This window comes from Ovis canadensis, chromosome 10, assembly GCF_042477335.2.
Source record: "Ovis canadensis isolate MfBH-ARS-UI-01 breed Bighorn chromosome 10, ARS-UI_OviCan_v2, whole genome shotgun sequence".
In the NCBI taxonomy this organism is placed as follows: Eukaryota; Metazoa; Chordata; class Mammalia; order Artiodactyla; family Bovidae; genus Ovis; species Ovis canadensis.
Genome location: NC_091254.1, coordinates 33,142,803 through 33,158,291, shown reverse-complemented (window position 1 = coordinate 33,158,291; position 15,489 = coordinate 33,142,803). Strand labels below are relative to the sequence as shown.

General features: G+C 38.8%; 1 protein-coding gene across 5 annotated transcripts in view; it reads right to left on the bottom strand.

The window, feature by feature from the left end:
* FNDC3A (fibronectin type III domain containing 3A) overlaps nt 1-15,489 on the bottom strand; it is a 113,896-nt gene that overhangs the window by 45,413 nt on the left and 52,994 nt on the right. For 4 of the 5 annotated variants that reach the window (XM_069601345.1, XM_069601348.1, XM_069601349.1 and 1 more), the window contains one exon: nt 3,184-3,260. In XM_069601345.1, coding sequence (XP_069457446.1) covers nt 3,184-3,260 — 77 coding nt within the window. Of the gene's footprint in view, nt 1-3,183; nt 3,261-6,114; nt 6,310-15,489 lie in introns of those variants that run through there. The other variant, XM_069601347.1, reaches the window with a different exon arrangement.

Below are 15,489 nucleotides of genomic sequence, written 5' to 3'. Positions count from 1 at the left end.
CAAGACTTGGTTCAAAGGCACCTTTCCAATGATGCCTAGTCTGACTACCCTATCTTAAAGTGTAACTAGCTCTGTTTTCTTTCTTTTCCCCCCATTTTACCACCGAATACATTATATATAATTTATCCATTTATTATGCTTATGTTTCCTTTTGCCCACAAGAATGTTGACTACAGAAGTACAGAGGTCCTTGCCTCTTTTTATTCAAGCACTGAGAGAGTCCCTAACATGTAAGAGCACTCAAAACATATCTTTTGACTACTGTTAAATACAGGAACTGTATGAATTCATAATCTTCTCTTCTCAGGAAAGAGAATTTATTAACTAAACAATGTGAAAAATTTGTTAAAAGAGGGATATACATAATGTGCTATGAGAACCCAAATGGAAAGGCAAGTGAAAAGGTTCAAGGAAAGTTAATTCTAGAAGGTTATAATTGAGTGAGTTGAGAAGAATAGAAATTTGCCATAAAAATGAAAGGTACTGTTAGCTGAGAGAACAGCAGAATACCTACAATTGCCTTTGAATAATCTGTCTTAATCACCGTTATGTCACTAGCACCCAATACAGAGCTTGGCACATGATGCCATTCAACATGTTTGTTAAAATGAGCTATGCTAGAGAGAGAAGATGAGGTAATCCTCTTTATGGAGACGGAGAAAGGTCTGAAAAGGAGCACACAGAGAAGAAGGAAGAATCAGGATAGCATTACTTCAAGAAAATCTGGGGTAATCTGGGGTAAATCATATCAATGTTGTTTAGTTGCTAAGTAGCGTATGATTCTCTGTGACCCTACGGACTGTAGCCTGCCAGGCTCCTCTGTCCATGGGATTTCCCAGGCAAGAATACTGGAGTGGGTTGCCATTTCCTTCTCCAGGGGATCTTCCTGACCCAGGGATCAAACCCGAGGCTCCTGCATTGGCAGGCGTACTCTTTTACCACTGAGCCACCAGGGAAGGGTCAAATGTTCAGAGGTCAAAAAGGACTGTTGCTGTTCAGTCGCTCAGTTGTGTCGGACTCTTTGCAACCCCATGGACTGCAGCACACCAGGCCTCCCTGTCCTTCACCATCTCTTGAAGCTTGCTCAAACTCATGTCCATTGAGTCAGTGATGCCATCCAACCATCTTGTCCTCTGTCATCACCCCATTCTCCTGCCGTCAATCTTTCCCAGCATCAGGGTCTTTTCTAATGAGTCAGTTCTTCACACCAGGTGGCCAAAGTATTGGAGTTTCAGCTTCAGCATCAGTCCTTCCAATGAATATTCAGGATTGATCTCCTTTAGGATTGACTGGTTGGATATCCTTGCCATCCAAGGGACTCTCAAGAGTATTCTCCAACAACACAGTTCAAAAGCATCAATTCTTGAGTGCTCAGCCTTCTTTATGGTCCAACTCTCACATCCATAAATGACTATGTTTTTAACAAATATTTAGAGGTCAAAGAGGATTATGCTGGAAAAAGGGCTTTGGTTTGGTGTATACCAGAGAGTAGTTTTAGTATGGTAAAAAAGGCAGGCAGGCTAAGGAGTCAGTGGGCTAAACAGAAGCAGAAATAATGACCAGATTATTCTTCTGGAAAGCTTACAAAGTACTTTCAAATATGAAAGAAAGTTAAAGTATTAGTCACTCAGTTGTGCCTGACTCTGCAAACCCATGGCCTGTAGATCGCCAGGCTCCTCTGTCCACGGGATTTTCCAGGCAAAAAATGGAGTGAGCTGCCATTTCTTTCTCCACTTTCAAGTATGTCATCTCATATATGTTATCATCTTATCTTACAGTGAGGACACTGAGGCTCAAGGAAGTTGATTTGTCCAAGGCCATGCAGCCAGCAAGTGTTTTAAACATGATATGGATCCAGCTTTTGGACTCTAATTCTCAACTATTTCCATTCTCCCCAGCATCATGGTCCTCTTTTGCTGTCATTCATATAGTGGGGTAGGCTTCAGATAGTGGGCAGTGAATCTACCACAATAGCCCACCAGTATTTTGGCATAATCAGGGAGGATATAAGAGAGGCTCCGAAGAAAAGTCTAAGTATACGGGCTTCGCTGGTGGCTCAGTGGTTAAGAATCTGTCTTATTATATAAAGATATGTTATATCTTAATATAATTATTATATATTTAATATAATCAAACATACACTAATTATAATTAAATATATATTCAATATATTAATATATTATATTATATTAAGATTCTGCCTTATTATAATGCAGGGAACATGGGTTCCATCCCTGGTCTGGGAAGATCCCACATGCTGCAGGACAACACGTGCAGCCTGTGTGCTGCAACTACTGAAGCCTGTGTCCCTGGAGCCCAGGAGTGGCAACAGGAGAAGCCACTGCAAGGAGAAGCCCACACGTGGCAACGAACAGCAGCCCCCACTCACTGCAACTAGAGAAAGCCTGCGAGTAGCAATGAAGACCCAGCACAGCCATAATGAAGACCCAGCACAGCCATAATTTAAACAAATAAACACATCTTAAAAAATTTTTCAAGTACAAACTCAGTGCTAGGATAAGAAACTGGCTATTTCCAAACAGCTTTTGAAGCAATGAGTGCTGACTACGTAGAATCTCAGTAGCAGATATCGACACCTATAGATTTTATAGTTTTACTAAGTTTGCCTGTGCAAATAAGTAAGCTATCCTTTTTTCTTTAAGTCAGAGCTTTTCAACTTGTATCTAAGAAAGAGCTACAGGTGTGTGGTGATACTGATCCCCTTAGCCCTTAGAGTTGCAGGTCTACAGGTCTAAATTCTCTTGTATAGACCACAATGTGCCATCCAATGATCATGGACCCCTGTGAATGAGTGTAAAAAAGAAGCTGGACGCACTGGCTTGGATTACTTTTAAGTAAATGGTTAATTTTAAAATGTTAGCATGGGTGCCTTTAAACCTTATGATATTAATTATATTATTCACATATCCCAGGAGAAAAAAACTCTACAATTAATTCTTTATTATAATTCAACACCCAAAAGACAAGGCCAAATGATGAGTGCTACTAACTTAATTTTTCCTCCTTTCCAAATAGCACTGATTGTGCTAAATTTGAAATAGATTCACCAAAGATATACTATACCGGGTAATAAGCTTCGGCATCTAAATTTTGTTTGCATTAAATAGTAACATTACGATCACTAACATACACATATATAGACAAAAGTAACACAAAACATACCTGTGGGGCATAGCCAGGAGGCACGTAAATTGGAGGCACAGAACCATTTGGGGACATCATTGGAACCTGAGCAGGACCTGAACAGATCACAGAAATCATCTATTAATCCTGGGTTACTTAACAAGCAAAAATTGAAAACAATTTGAATTACATTTTGAATTCTTCATTTTAAACTAAACCCTTAAATTAATAGTGTATAACCATGAAAGGAAATTCAGATGCTTCACCTGCTAAAATAGAAATGTTTATCTTGTAAAGGGCACTGACTGCTCTTTACCTACAGTTATGTTTTTCAAACCTGCCTGGTGATCGTAACAGTCGCCTGGGGAGATTTTTGAGCACACAGGGACTTCTCTGACAGTGCAGTGGTTAGGACTCTGCACTTCCACTGCAGGGGCTGCGGGTTCAATCCCTGGTCAGGGAGCTAGAGATTCTTGTTTAGTATGCTTACAGTAAATGGGGGTCTTGAATCAGTGTACTTACAGATGTCCCAGGTAATTCCTGTGCAAATTGTGCAAATTAAGAAACACTGACCCAGTGGAAAATCAAACCAAACTTTGCATATAAAATCAATGAAAAATACAAAAGGCAAAATTTGAAAAAAACAATAGGAAAAAATCAAGAAAAAGTCAAGAGAAAGAAGCAGTAAGAGGAAGATTAGTTAGAAATTTGGAACTTGTTTTCTTAGGGTTAAAAATCTCTTTTAACCCTGTAATGCATAAGTCATGCCTTTGGGGGCTTGAGAACGTTAGAAAAATGGAATACATGAGTATTTGCCCAAATAAAGGTTTTTTTGTTTCTTACACTGAAAAGTCCTTTTAAAAAAAAGAAAACTCAGCTAGTCTTAAATTCTACATTTCCTTTCATTTTAATAGTGATATCATTTCCCAACAACTTTTTAAAAAGTTGTTTCATATCTAAGGATATATTTCTACTATGTATTTAGTAAACACTAAAATATTATGTATTTTTTAACAACTGATGTAATGAGCTTTAAGAAATATGCTCTGATGCTTCTAAGGACAAGTAAGGCCTTCTTTATTTTCATATCCTTGGAAAACAAAAACAAAATTTTCCTACATCTAAGTCAACATTACCTATAAATTTACTAAACAATACTTGTGACATGCTTTACAACTCTAGGCAAGAGAGGCTTCATCCAAAACTCACCTTTCAACTTCAATATGCTGGACTCAAGAAATGACAGCAGTTTTAAAGTTATGCTGGTTTACTTCTGTTAGCTAATTTATAGAAAACTATGGCAAGCTAGCTTTCTGAATCCTGAGATCTGGCTTAGAGATTATTCAGAATGTGTGAAATATTGCTGAGAACCAGAAAGAGAATTCACTGAAAACTATTATATATAATTTTAATAAAGGAAATTACTTTGTTGTGTTTCTACTGTATGTGCCAGAGACTGGTACCTTGCATACGTGGTCAAGTTTAATCCCTATTTCAAGTTATCAGAACAAGCTTTTGTTTTTTAGCCATCAGAGTAAAAAATAAATTATTACCGATTACATTTAAACTTATAAAACTACATAACTGCTTTGGGTTGCTCTTCTTTCACTAAAGATATGAATATATAAATACTAACTAGTTGCAATTCAAACCATAATATTCTTTGAAAGCTGCTAAGTGTTTGTAATTTAGTAGTACAAAATTCTACTTTATTCTTTAATTATAAGTGTGATTACTGAAGAGAGCACAAAACAAACCTAATCTCAAATAAACCAGCAGTAAACCCATAACTAGCTGCAGTCCAGGAATAATCATTAACTCATATCCCTATGAAGTAATCTTTTCACTTTAGCAAGTGAATTTTCTTACCCTGAGGGAAAATGGTACAAGGTTAGATTTTTTTTCTTTAAAACCAAACCAAACCAAACCAAACCAAACCACACACTTCATGTATAGCATTATTTAATATCTAAAATACTGGTGTGAAGTAACATGCAACACAACCTATAAAACTCCCATTGTATAAACAAAATAAATACAGGTATTTATTTTGTTGCTTAGAACTACAATATTTACAGCACCATTTCTGTTGCTATTCCTGTCTATAGTAGCAAAACTCCAAAACCTCGCATACTTGATGATGCAGAAGTTCCATCACCTCCTTAGTTCCAACAATATTTTGAAATTTAGGAGGTACGAAAAGATTAACTACAAACTCTTGATTGAGGGCAGTGACGGAGCTCCTGTCTCAGTGAAGAAGCTAAGTCTGTTACAGACTGTACCATTAAGCACATCTGGCAGGAGAGTAGCTGTATCTGAACCACTGTAGATCCACCAGCTAACTCCTTAATAATATATACGATTTGAGCAAAATCTACCACAAATCATATACCTAGATTTTTAAGGGCATATTTCCTTTTCTAAAATCTTGCATAAGAGTAAACAGCTCTATTTACCAATTGCCTTAAGAAATCTGAGAAGCCTAAATTCCTTAAAAATTGCCATCAATGATTCAGTAAAGACGGTATTTCATCTAGTAAAATGTCAACTCTTTTTAAATTTTTTCTTTATTAGCAGATATGAGCAGACATCTGATTAAAAAACAAAACAAAACGAGAGATCTGTCTGGGTTCAAATTCGTAACAGGCAACGGGCTGCTGACGTGCCACACATTCTCCTTACAAGCAAGCTTTCACAATGGCTTCCAAATAATCTGATGCCAGTTTGCAGATTTTAGTTGTAAAAAGAAAATCCTAGTAAAGGCTCTGGAAAGGAATATTCTGTGGAATATAAAATCAACCCAACTCTAAACAGAGTCTAATCTTTTTATAACTACATGGCCACAATGTAAAATTTTTACAGCGACAGATCTGGCATCTATTGAAAAAACACACAGCATGACTTTAGAGTAATACAATACTTGCTACGTTTTAAAATAAAAGCAGAATGTTCAAAACCAGTAAATCTTACCACTCATTTTGTTTTTACAGTAGCAGAGAACAAGAAAATCCAACAAGGAAACAGCGTAGTACACGTTAGCAGCTTTAATTGGAGAATCGCGGTTGCTGCCTTTTTTTTTTTTTTTTAGCAAAGCTACGAGGAAAAGATCCTTTGACCGAGTCACGTGATACTAACCACGTGACCTGCAGTGACCCGCGGAAAGGGAAGGGGAAAAAAAAGCAAGCGTTCCTGCTGGCAGTGTTTGGCGTACAGTAAATGATTAAAAGATTTCTACTGATTCTGCCCTGGATTTGAAAATTTTCAGACTCCTTTATGAACCAGCTCAAAAGCTCATCAAGATATTCATGGAAACATAGATATCTGATGTAAAAAAACTCCCTTTGTTCTCATTTTCCTCTGATAACTAATAGGCCTGTGTGCTAAGTCGCTTCAGCCATGTCCGACTCTGCGACCCTATGGATTGCAGCCTGTTCTGCTCCTCTGTCCATGGGATTCTAAAGGCAAGAATACTGGAGTGGGTCGCCACGTCCTTCTCCCAGGGATCCTCCCGACCCAGGGATCGAACCAGCGTCTCATTAGTCTACCTGCATTGGCAGATGGGTTCTTTACCATTAGAGCCACCTGGGAAGCCCTACATACTATCTACTAATTCAAATTTTATTACCCCAGCCGGCTGCTTTTCATTTATAAATTTTAGGACACATATAACACTAATTTAGAAGCCTCACTCTGAAATGTCCTTGTGTAACTTGATGCACTCTCCATACTCATCCCTTAAAATTCTTTTGTGTATTGTGGGCAACCCTTAAGGAAAGCCCACAGTACACAAAAGAATTATCTACAGAATACAGGCTTCATCAACTTGTTCTTTAAGCATGGGATTTCTATTTCAGACAGGCATTTAACATCTCAAGTTAATAAACACTATCTTTTTTTTTGTATTATTATTACTGGTTTTACTTTCTTTTCATCTGATTTTTTCTTGTTTCTAAAGGTTTAACCTGGACACTAATACAGATACTGGGTAGATGGTATTCTCACTCATGCTCATGAAATCTGAAAAGACAGGTCATGATTGGGGCTTAAAGTACTTTACTCAAGCAGGTGTAGAGACCAGGAAGAAGACTAAATGTTCAGTTATAAGAGAGGGTAATAAGACTGTAAGAACTTTGGAGGGCTTTTCATTACTTTATGGTGCTGTGTAGTTAAGGACATTTATTTATAGCTAATACAAATATACAGGTAATGATAATGAATGTGATTTGTAATAAATTGAACAGTGGAAAGAAAGTGCATTTTCGTATTAAAAGATGTAAGTTTTAACAACAGCATCAATATTTATTAGCAAGGCAATTTACTGCTCTTCTGTGACTCAGTTTCCTTCTATAAAATGGTTAAAACAATCAACTTCATAGCATTGTTGTGAGAATCAAACTAGATAAATTTAAAGTACCAAGTACACTGGCTGCCACCACTCAATAAATGATAGTTATTATTATAAGAATGGTCACTATGGGGCTTCCCACGTGGCTCAGTGATAAAAAATCTGCCTGCCAATGCAGGAGACAAATGAGACATGGGTTCAATCCCTGGGTCAGGAAGACACCCTGAAGTAGGAAATGGCAACCTGCTCCAGTATTCTTGCCTGGAAAATTCCATGGACAGAGGAGCCTGACGGGCTACAATCCACAGGGTCGCAGTCAAACATGACTGCGCGCGCGCGCGCGCACACACACACACACACACACACACACACACACACAATCCACAGGGTCGCAGTCAAACATGACTGCGCGCGTGCACACACACACACACACACACACACACAATCCACAGGGTCGCAGTCAAACATGACTGCGCGCGCGCACACACACACACACACACACACATATCTGAGAAAGTAATGGACAGGGTACTATTCAATGTTTTACATGTGTTAACTCAATCCTCGAAATAACTGAAATAGGCATCGCTTATAGGTAAGGGAATTGAAGCAGAATGCAATAAAGTAACTTGCCAAGAGCACACAATGAGGCAAAGCCAGGATTATTTTAACAATAAGGCAATATTTTAAACATATATAAACCATGTTCAAAGACTTGGTCTTCCAAAAAGCTGGAGAAGAACTGGCAAGGGATAACCTGGAGGTTTCAATAAATACATGCCAGACATTTCAGAGGAGATAAGACACTGAAGTATCATTCTCACTAGTGAGGAAGGGTAATTGTTACCTTCTAAGTCTCACTAAAAGGCAAAGCTGCCCTGAGGAGCATAGCTTAATACCTAAAAGTCTCCTGGTCTCAACAGAATCTTCTCATAAATGTTGGATTCAGGCTCCCAGTAAATCCAACCATGCCTCTGATCTTTAGCCCCTAAACAAAAAGCAAGTCCCAGCAGCCCACTTCCTCATTTTGGCTCATGTTCTCACACAGCTGTGTTTCCATTTCTTGACTTTCTTTAACGGATGATCTTCTCATTTCTTCCCATTGTGCTCACTGGAACATTTTCCTTGTTATAAATTCCCCTAGATCCTCAACCTTTTCACAGAACACCTGCTGATGGGCTTTCTTTAAATGAAACCCAGCTCGCCTCCAGGACAGCTCTTCCAATAGCTGCTGGGAGCAGCAGCTTCTCATTCTCTCCTGAGGCAGGCTCCAGACACCCGAAGGGCTGCTTCTCAGCGCCACTACTGTTGCTGTTTCATGCTTCAGCTTCTTGTTCCTCGAGATCACGCCATAGTAATGCATGGTGATACAGCACCCTCTGCCCCTTCTCACTGCCATCATTTATTGAGAGCTTCAGCACCATGTTCACAGTGTTTTTCCCAGCTCTTGCCTATCAGCAAGACGACTTCCGTGTCCAAGAAAACCTAACATACCTTTCTTGAACTCTTCTATTGTTTTTAGTAAAGCATGTTCAGTGATATATCTTAGAATTTATCACTCAGAATTCCACTACAGAATCTCGTCTTTGAAATGTTAAAGCTCTCATGTTTAAATCTCCGGTCACTGTATCTAGCATCTCACTAGTTCTTTCTTCTGCGACATTAGGTCTTCCTCATAGTGATCTCCTGTTTCTCCTGATCCACCTGTGTCTTCATAGCCTGATCTTTTTTCCCATCCATGTCTTCCTTTTACCTTGCCTTCACTAAAAATACCAATTCTAACAAATCAGATTTAATTATCTTCTCATAGACCTGAACTGTAGAAATCAAATGTTATGTGGATTGGCATGTTTATGAATTTAATTATATCCAACCTTAACTCAGCCATGAGCACTGCCCAGGAATCCTTTCAGGAATTTATTCCTGGATAATAAACTTATATCCTGTTTTCTACAGGGATTATCAGAGATCCCCACCACTCTTTAAGGATATCCCCCAATTCAACCTCAACTACGTATCTCAGCATAAAATTGAACTCTTTCAATGTTGTTTACAAACTCTTCTCTTTTCAGAAGAATCATTGTCCTTTCACACTGGATTAAAGCTATCTCCCCCCCTTTCTAGTCTTGAGCTGATCTCTACTTCCTCCTCTACTGGGGTCTGCTTCAGTTCAGTTCAGTTCAGTCGCTCAGTCGTGTCCAACTCTTTGCGACCCCATGAACTGCAGCACACCAGGCCTCCCTGTCCATCACCAACTCCCGGAGTCTACCCAAACTCATGTCCATTGAGTCTGTGATGCCATCCAACCATCTCATCCTCTGTCATCCCCTTCTCCTCCTGCCTTCAATCTTTCCCAGCATCAGAGTCTTTTCAAATGAGTCAGTTCTTCCCATCAGGTGGCCAAAGTATTGGAGTTTCAGCTTCAACATCAGTCCTGCCAATGAACACCCAGACTGATCTCCTTTAGGATGGATTGGTTGGCTCTCCTTGCAGTTCAAGGGACTCTCAAGAGTCTTCTCCAACACCACAGTTCAAAAGCATCAATTCTTTGGCACTCAGCTTTCTTTACAGTCCAATTCTCACATCCATACATGACCAATGGAAAAACCACAGCCTTGACTAGACAGACCTTTGTTGACAAAATAATGTCTCTGCTTTTGAATATGCTATCTAGGTTGATCATAACTTTTCTTCCAAGGAGTAAGCATCTTTTAATTTCACGGCTGCAATCACCATCTGCAGTGATTTTGAAGCCCAGAAAAATAAAGTCAGCCACTGTTTCCCCGTCTATCTGCCATGAAGTGATGGGACCGGATGCCATGATCTTCGTTTTCTGAATGTTGAGCTTTAAGCCAACTTTTTCACTTTCATCAAGGGGCTCTTTAGTTCTTCACTTTCTGCCATAAGGGTGGTGTTATCTGCATATTTGAGGTTATTGATATTTCTCCTGGCAATCTTCATTCCAGCTTGTGCTTCTTCCAGCCCATTGTTTCTCATGATGTACTCTGCATGCAAGTTAAATAAGCAGGGTGACAGTATACAGCCTTGACATACTTCATTTCCTATCTGGTTTACCATTAGCGCCACCTGGGAAGACAGGGTCTGTCTTCAGTACCCTCCTAACAAGATTCAGCTCTATCCCCTCACTATCCTCAACTATTTCCACAGCTGCGACACTTCTAATGCCCAAGGTTAGTGTTAGGATCCATATTTTCGAGGACTTTTCAGTTACAATAGAAAAATAAAAGTTAAATTTATTTCATGTTTTCTAAAGATATGTTAATTTAACAATGTGCATCAATTTTTCCACAGAAATAAAGAGAGAGAATGCATTGAGAACACCACAATTACAGGAAAACATTTTGCAGTGGTGAATACATTTTTCATTTTCCCTTTTGTACCTGATTATATGACAATTTTAACAAACAAAAGGCTCCTGGTTTTTATTTTCTCAACACTGCCTCAAATGTTCACAGAGGGTTACTGGAGGCCTGATGACACCAAGTGGCCATCAGGGGCATGAGCATCACATACTGCCGTGGCCACCGGCAGGAGACTGGAAAGAGTTCTGCCCTTAGCCCTCCTTATCAAAGAACATTCTGCTCTACTGCTAAGTACCTTAACTGCCATGCTTGACTTGCTTCTGACAGGGGTCAGGAAAAGAGAAACGGTTTATTCTAGTTGCCTTTAAGTATAATCACAGGTTAAAGTAAAAACAAGAGATAGACAAGCTGCTTAGAGGAGATCATGGCAGAAACTAGCAACACGAAATGAAGGCTGATCAATACATCAGAGCTTATTTTAATGGAACTATTAATTATACTCTGTTAAAAAATGAAAAGTCTGGAACAAATGTTAAACCAGTCAGATATCAAGATGAGAGGAATAAACTGGGATTGTCCTAGACAAAATGGGACATAAGGTCACCCTATTAATAAGCGATGCTTATTTGTTCAGGTTACAAAACACCTGATAATTTTTATTTACATGAGGCTGGTAATCAGCACAAGCCTATATAGTCTTGGAACTGAAATGAGTTAGTCTATTGTAATTTGATTGTATGTATTTTTTTTTAATCATATATTTTTATTAGTGTATCTGAAAGGTCCTTGAAAGTATGGACTCTAACACTAATCCTGGGCATTAGAAGTGTGTGACAACTGTAATTTGGGAAAAAGAATGAAGTAGGAGATTAAAGAAAAAAGATCAAGGTAATTATTATTCACTGCTTTAGGGGACTTTCTTTTCCTTGAAAATTTATTATTCCTTTTTAAGGCTGGATGAAGTAGACTATTAAAATCAGGGGTCTATGGATGATTTAGAATTATGGGTAATTTCATTTATCTGTGTACAGGTAACTAGAAATTTCTATAATCAGACTTGCTAAGCATTTAGATGTATCAATGACAAGCATATCAAGTAGGAAAAGGATGAAGAATGACTATCATACTACGGTTAGAATCTATCTTTAGCACTAAATCAAGCTGTATATAGATAGAAAACAGTAGATATGTTTACCAAGCAAGCACCTGCTTCTAAACAAGAGTTATTTTTAGGGCTCTTGTTTAGAAAGCTACAAAGGCTCTGATATTAATGTGCGTGGATGCAGCAGATTGTAAACATTACTATTTTTAGTACCAGTCCAATGTGAACAACCACGAATCATTCTTTGTTATTCTAGTAGGAAATGGTGCTTGGGATTTACTACAGCACATGCGGTTAACTAGGTCTCACTAACTGTACACCCACATGCTGACATCACACAGGCAGTGATATGGATCAGTGACGCAAATCCCGTCAGGATCAAACATTAAGGCCACAGAGGTTAAAAAAAAAAAGTGCCTGCATGGCAGGGCAGACCCGTCATCCAACATGTACAGACTGGATTAAATCAGTACTGCTGCTGATGAAGAGGCTTGTGTTAGGTCCTTTTTATACAACAGTTTAACTTTATTTTAATTATAGATTTTCCACATATAGACTCTATATTTATCTTTATGTTTCTTCACAGCTTCTGTGGTTTAAGGTCTGGACCTTTAAAACATATGTTAAGGCTCCGCCGGCCACATGAGTTATCTGGAAAATGGCCTCCGCAGCCAGGCTCTTTGGACCCATCTTCTGAAGACTACACCACCAGCACTGATTAAGTATTTTATGTAATGTATGCTTAGCAAACAATAGTCAGATTTAGATCTGGAGCACTACTCCGATGCCTCAGCGTTTGCTGCTCCCTCAGTTTTCTTCCCACCGTCACCGTCCTCTTTGAGCAGTTACTGTTTTTAGTTTTATTGGCATCAAAATATTAATTTCTTATGGTTACAGATGGATTGGAAAAGATAGCTTATTAAGAATAACCATGTATCAGGTTTCAAAATCCCTTCTCTTTGAATTATGCGTACCCACCTGGAATCAGAGATTTCATCTCCTGTAACAGGAACAGAACCTATCCCTGGAGATGTGCCACAGGACGTTCAGGTTCTTCTGAAAAGGAACTTGGTCTCTACACTTAAAGCATCACCCTTCCTTCTCATTTCTCACATTCTACTCAAGGACTATCACTTCCCAGGAGAACTGGAAGGCCGGAAGGAGATGAGAGCTGGAGGTGTTTCCTTCTATCACTGTTTGACATAATCAGGCTAACATGAAACCACGTCTTTCCCAAGCTTTCAGGCACCTGTTTTCATGTTGTTCCCTCAACTAATGGTGCTTTTTATGAGAACGTAAAAAAGGCTGGTGAGGTGTCGTTGTTGTTTTAGTATTTACTGGAGTATAACTGATTCACAATGTTGTGTTAGTTTTGCGTTTATTGCTGAATAGTTGGTTAACCATGCTGTGTTAGTTTCGAGTGTATAAATCTTAATAGAGGTATTTAATGCATACAAAAGCAATTATGTGTCTACTCTTTTAAAAACACAGGTGACAGTATACTACACACATTGTTCTGCACCTTAATAATATAGTTTGCTTAGAGAGCTTTCCATGTGAGTACATGCACAGGCTGCTCCAATCTCTTAATGGCTGCATAGTATTCCACCATAACAATGTCCCATAATTTAACTATTTCCCTATTGATACTCAACTTATTTTCAACATTTTGCTGTTACAAACAATGGTGTAATGAACATCTCTGCACAAACATAATTCATAGATGTATCAGTATGTCAACAGGATAAATTACTAGAAGTGAAATAGCTATTAGCTATATCAAAGAGAATTTGTTTTTCAAGTTATCAAATCTCAGAGTTTGTATTTATATTCTTATCAACACACCCTTACCAGCAGTTATCAAACTGGGACTTCCTGGAGAGCCCTAAGACACATTACAAACCTTTCTTATGAGAAAGAGCTATAAAACCAAAAAGCATTTTGAACCTAACATGCTCAGTAATAAATTAATCATCTCTATCCTTCTACCCAAACCAATTTTTTTTCTCTTCCTTGTATATGTTGCAGCACAGCGAAAGATACTGTCATTTATCTTTACGCTCAACTGACTATGAAATCTGTAAATCATTCTAGTTTCTTCTTACCCTCCACACTGAGTGCCCAGGTCTTATTATCCTTATTACTTATTTGCTTTTGTTGTTGCTATTTTCCTGCTTCAAGTGAATCCTTCAGTGGCTCTTTGTTCTTTTTCAGGGAACACTTGAACTGTTTAGCATGCTATAAAGGTATTTGTAACACACCCTATGGGGCTTCCCAGGTGGTGCATTGGTCAAGAATTACCTGCCAATGCAGGAAATGCAAGAGACGTGGGTTTGACTTCTGGGTTGACTGAGCACCTATGTTTCCATTTTTAGTCTCATTTTCAGATACTCCTCAGTGTATTCTGTTTTCCATTATATTTCTTTATTCATACCTTTTCAGTCTCCTCTAATTTCTCTGTGCTATGCATTTGCACATGCTATTCCTTCTACTTCTAAGATATTTCTTGCTTATTTTTCCTCTTGGCTAAACAACTATTTCTTTAACCATCACCTTTTCCTGCACATGCATGTCTGTGTCCTCAGTCACTCAGTCGTGTCTGATTCTTTGGGGCCCTAAAGACTGTAGCCCACCAGGCTCCCCTGTCCATGGAATTTTCCAGGCAAGAATACTGGAGCAGGTTGCCGTTTCTTCCTCCAGGAGATCTTCCCTATCCAGGGATCAAACCTGCATCTCTTGCGTCTCCTGCACTGGTAGATTCTTTACCATTGTGCCACCTGGGAAGCTTTTTCCAGCACATCTGTGTGCCCAGCCGCTCAGTCATGTCCAACTCTGTGCAACCCTTTGGACTGTACTCAACAAATATTCCTAGCTGGGTTAGGTATGTCTCCTCTGGCCTCCCACATACATCTGGGCACACTTAATTCCATCACAGTACATATCACTCTCTCGGTTTTAACTGTAGATTACTTGCCTTTCTTCCCCACTGTGCTGTGAGGCAGGGTCTAAGTCTTTCAAATGGCTGTCAAGAATGAGTCATCCTTCAGAACAGTTACAGACTGGGGCAAATTCTCTTTCCAGGAAGAGAGTATGCATACACTTTTAGGTATCATGTCTTCTGTGTTCCGGCAACACCCAAGCATGGGAGACTGAGTACAGGATGGGGAGAAATTCCAACATATTAAGACTAAAAATAAAGTAAAATTTTTAAATATGATCTTTCACTGTAATGGTTTTTCCAAAACATTGAGGGATTATATGATAAAATGAAGCAGAAGAGGATGTCAAAGACAAGAGAACTTTGCTGATCCATAAATAATGGGAATGGGATTTGACTAAAGTTCACCTTCTAAAAGTGAATCAACATCCTTAAATAATGTTACTGCACATATTTTGAGATCAGAGTCCTATGTTAAAATTATGACTCTGGCAGACAGTAACTTTGCCTCTGGAGCCTCAGAGAAACTAAAACAGACATGCAAGGAAAACTTCTACCACCACCTTTATTATGTTGTGGCCTGACTCTTATGGTTAATGGGAGCGTGTTCGGATGTGCCTTAATGTAACACCACAAC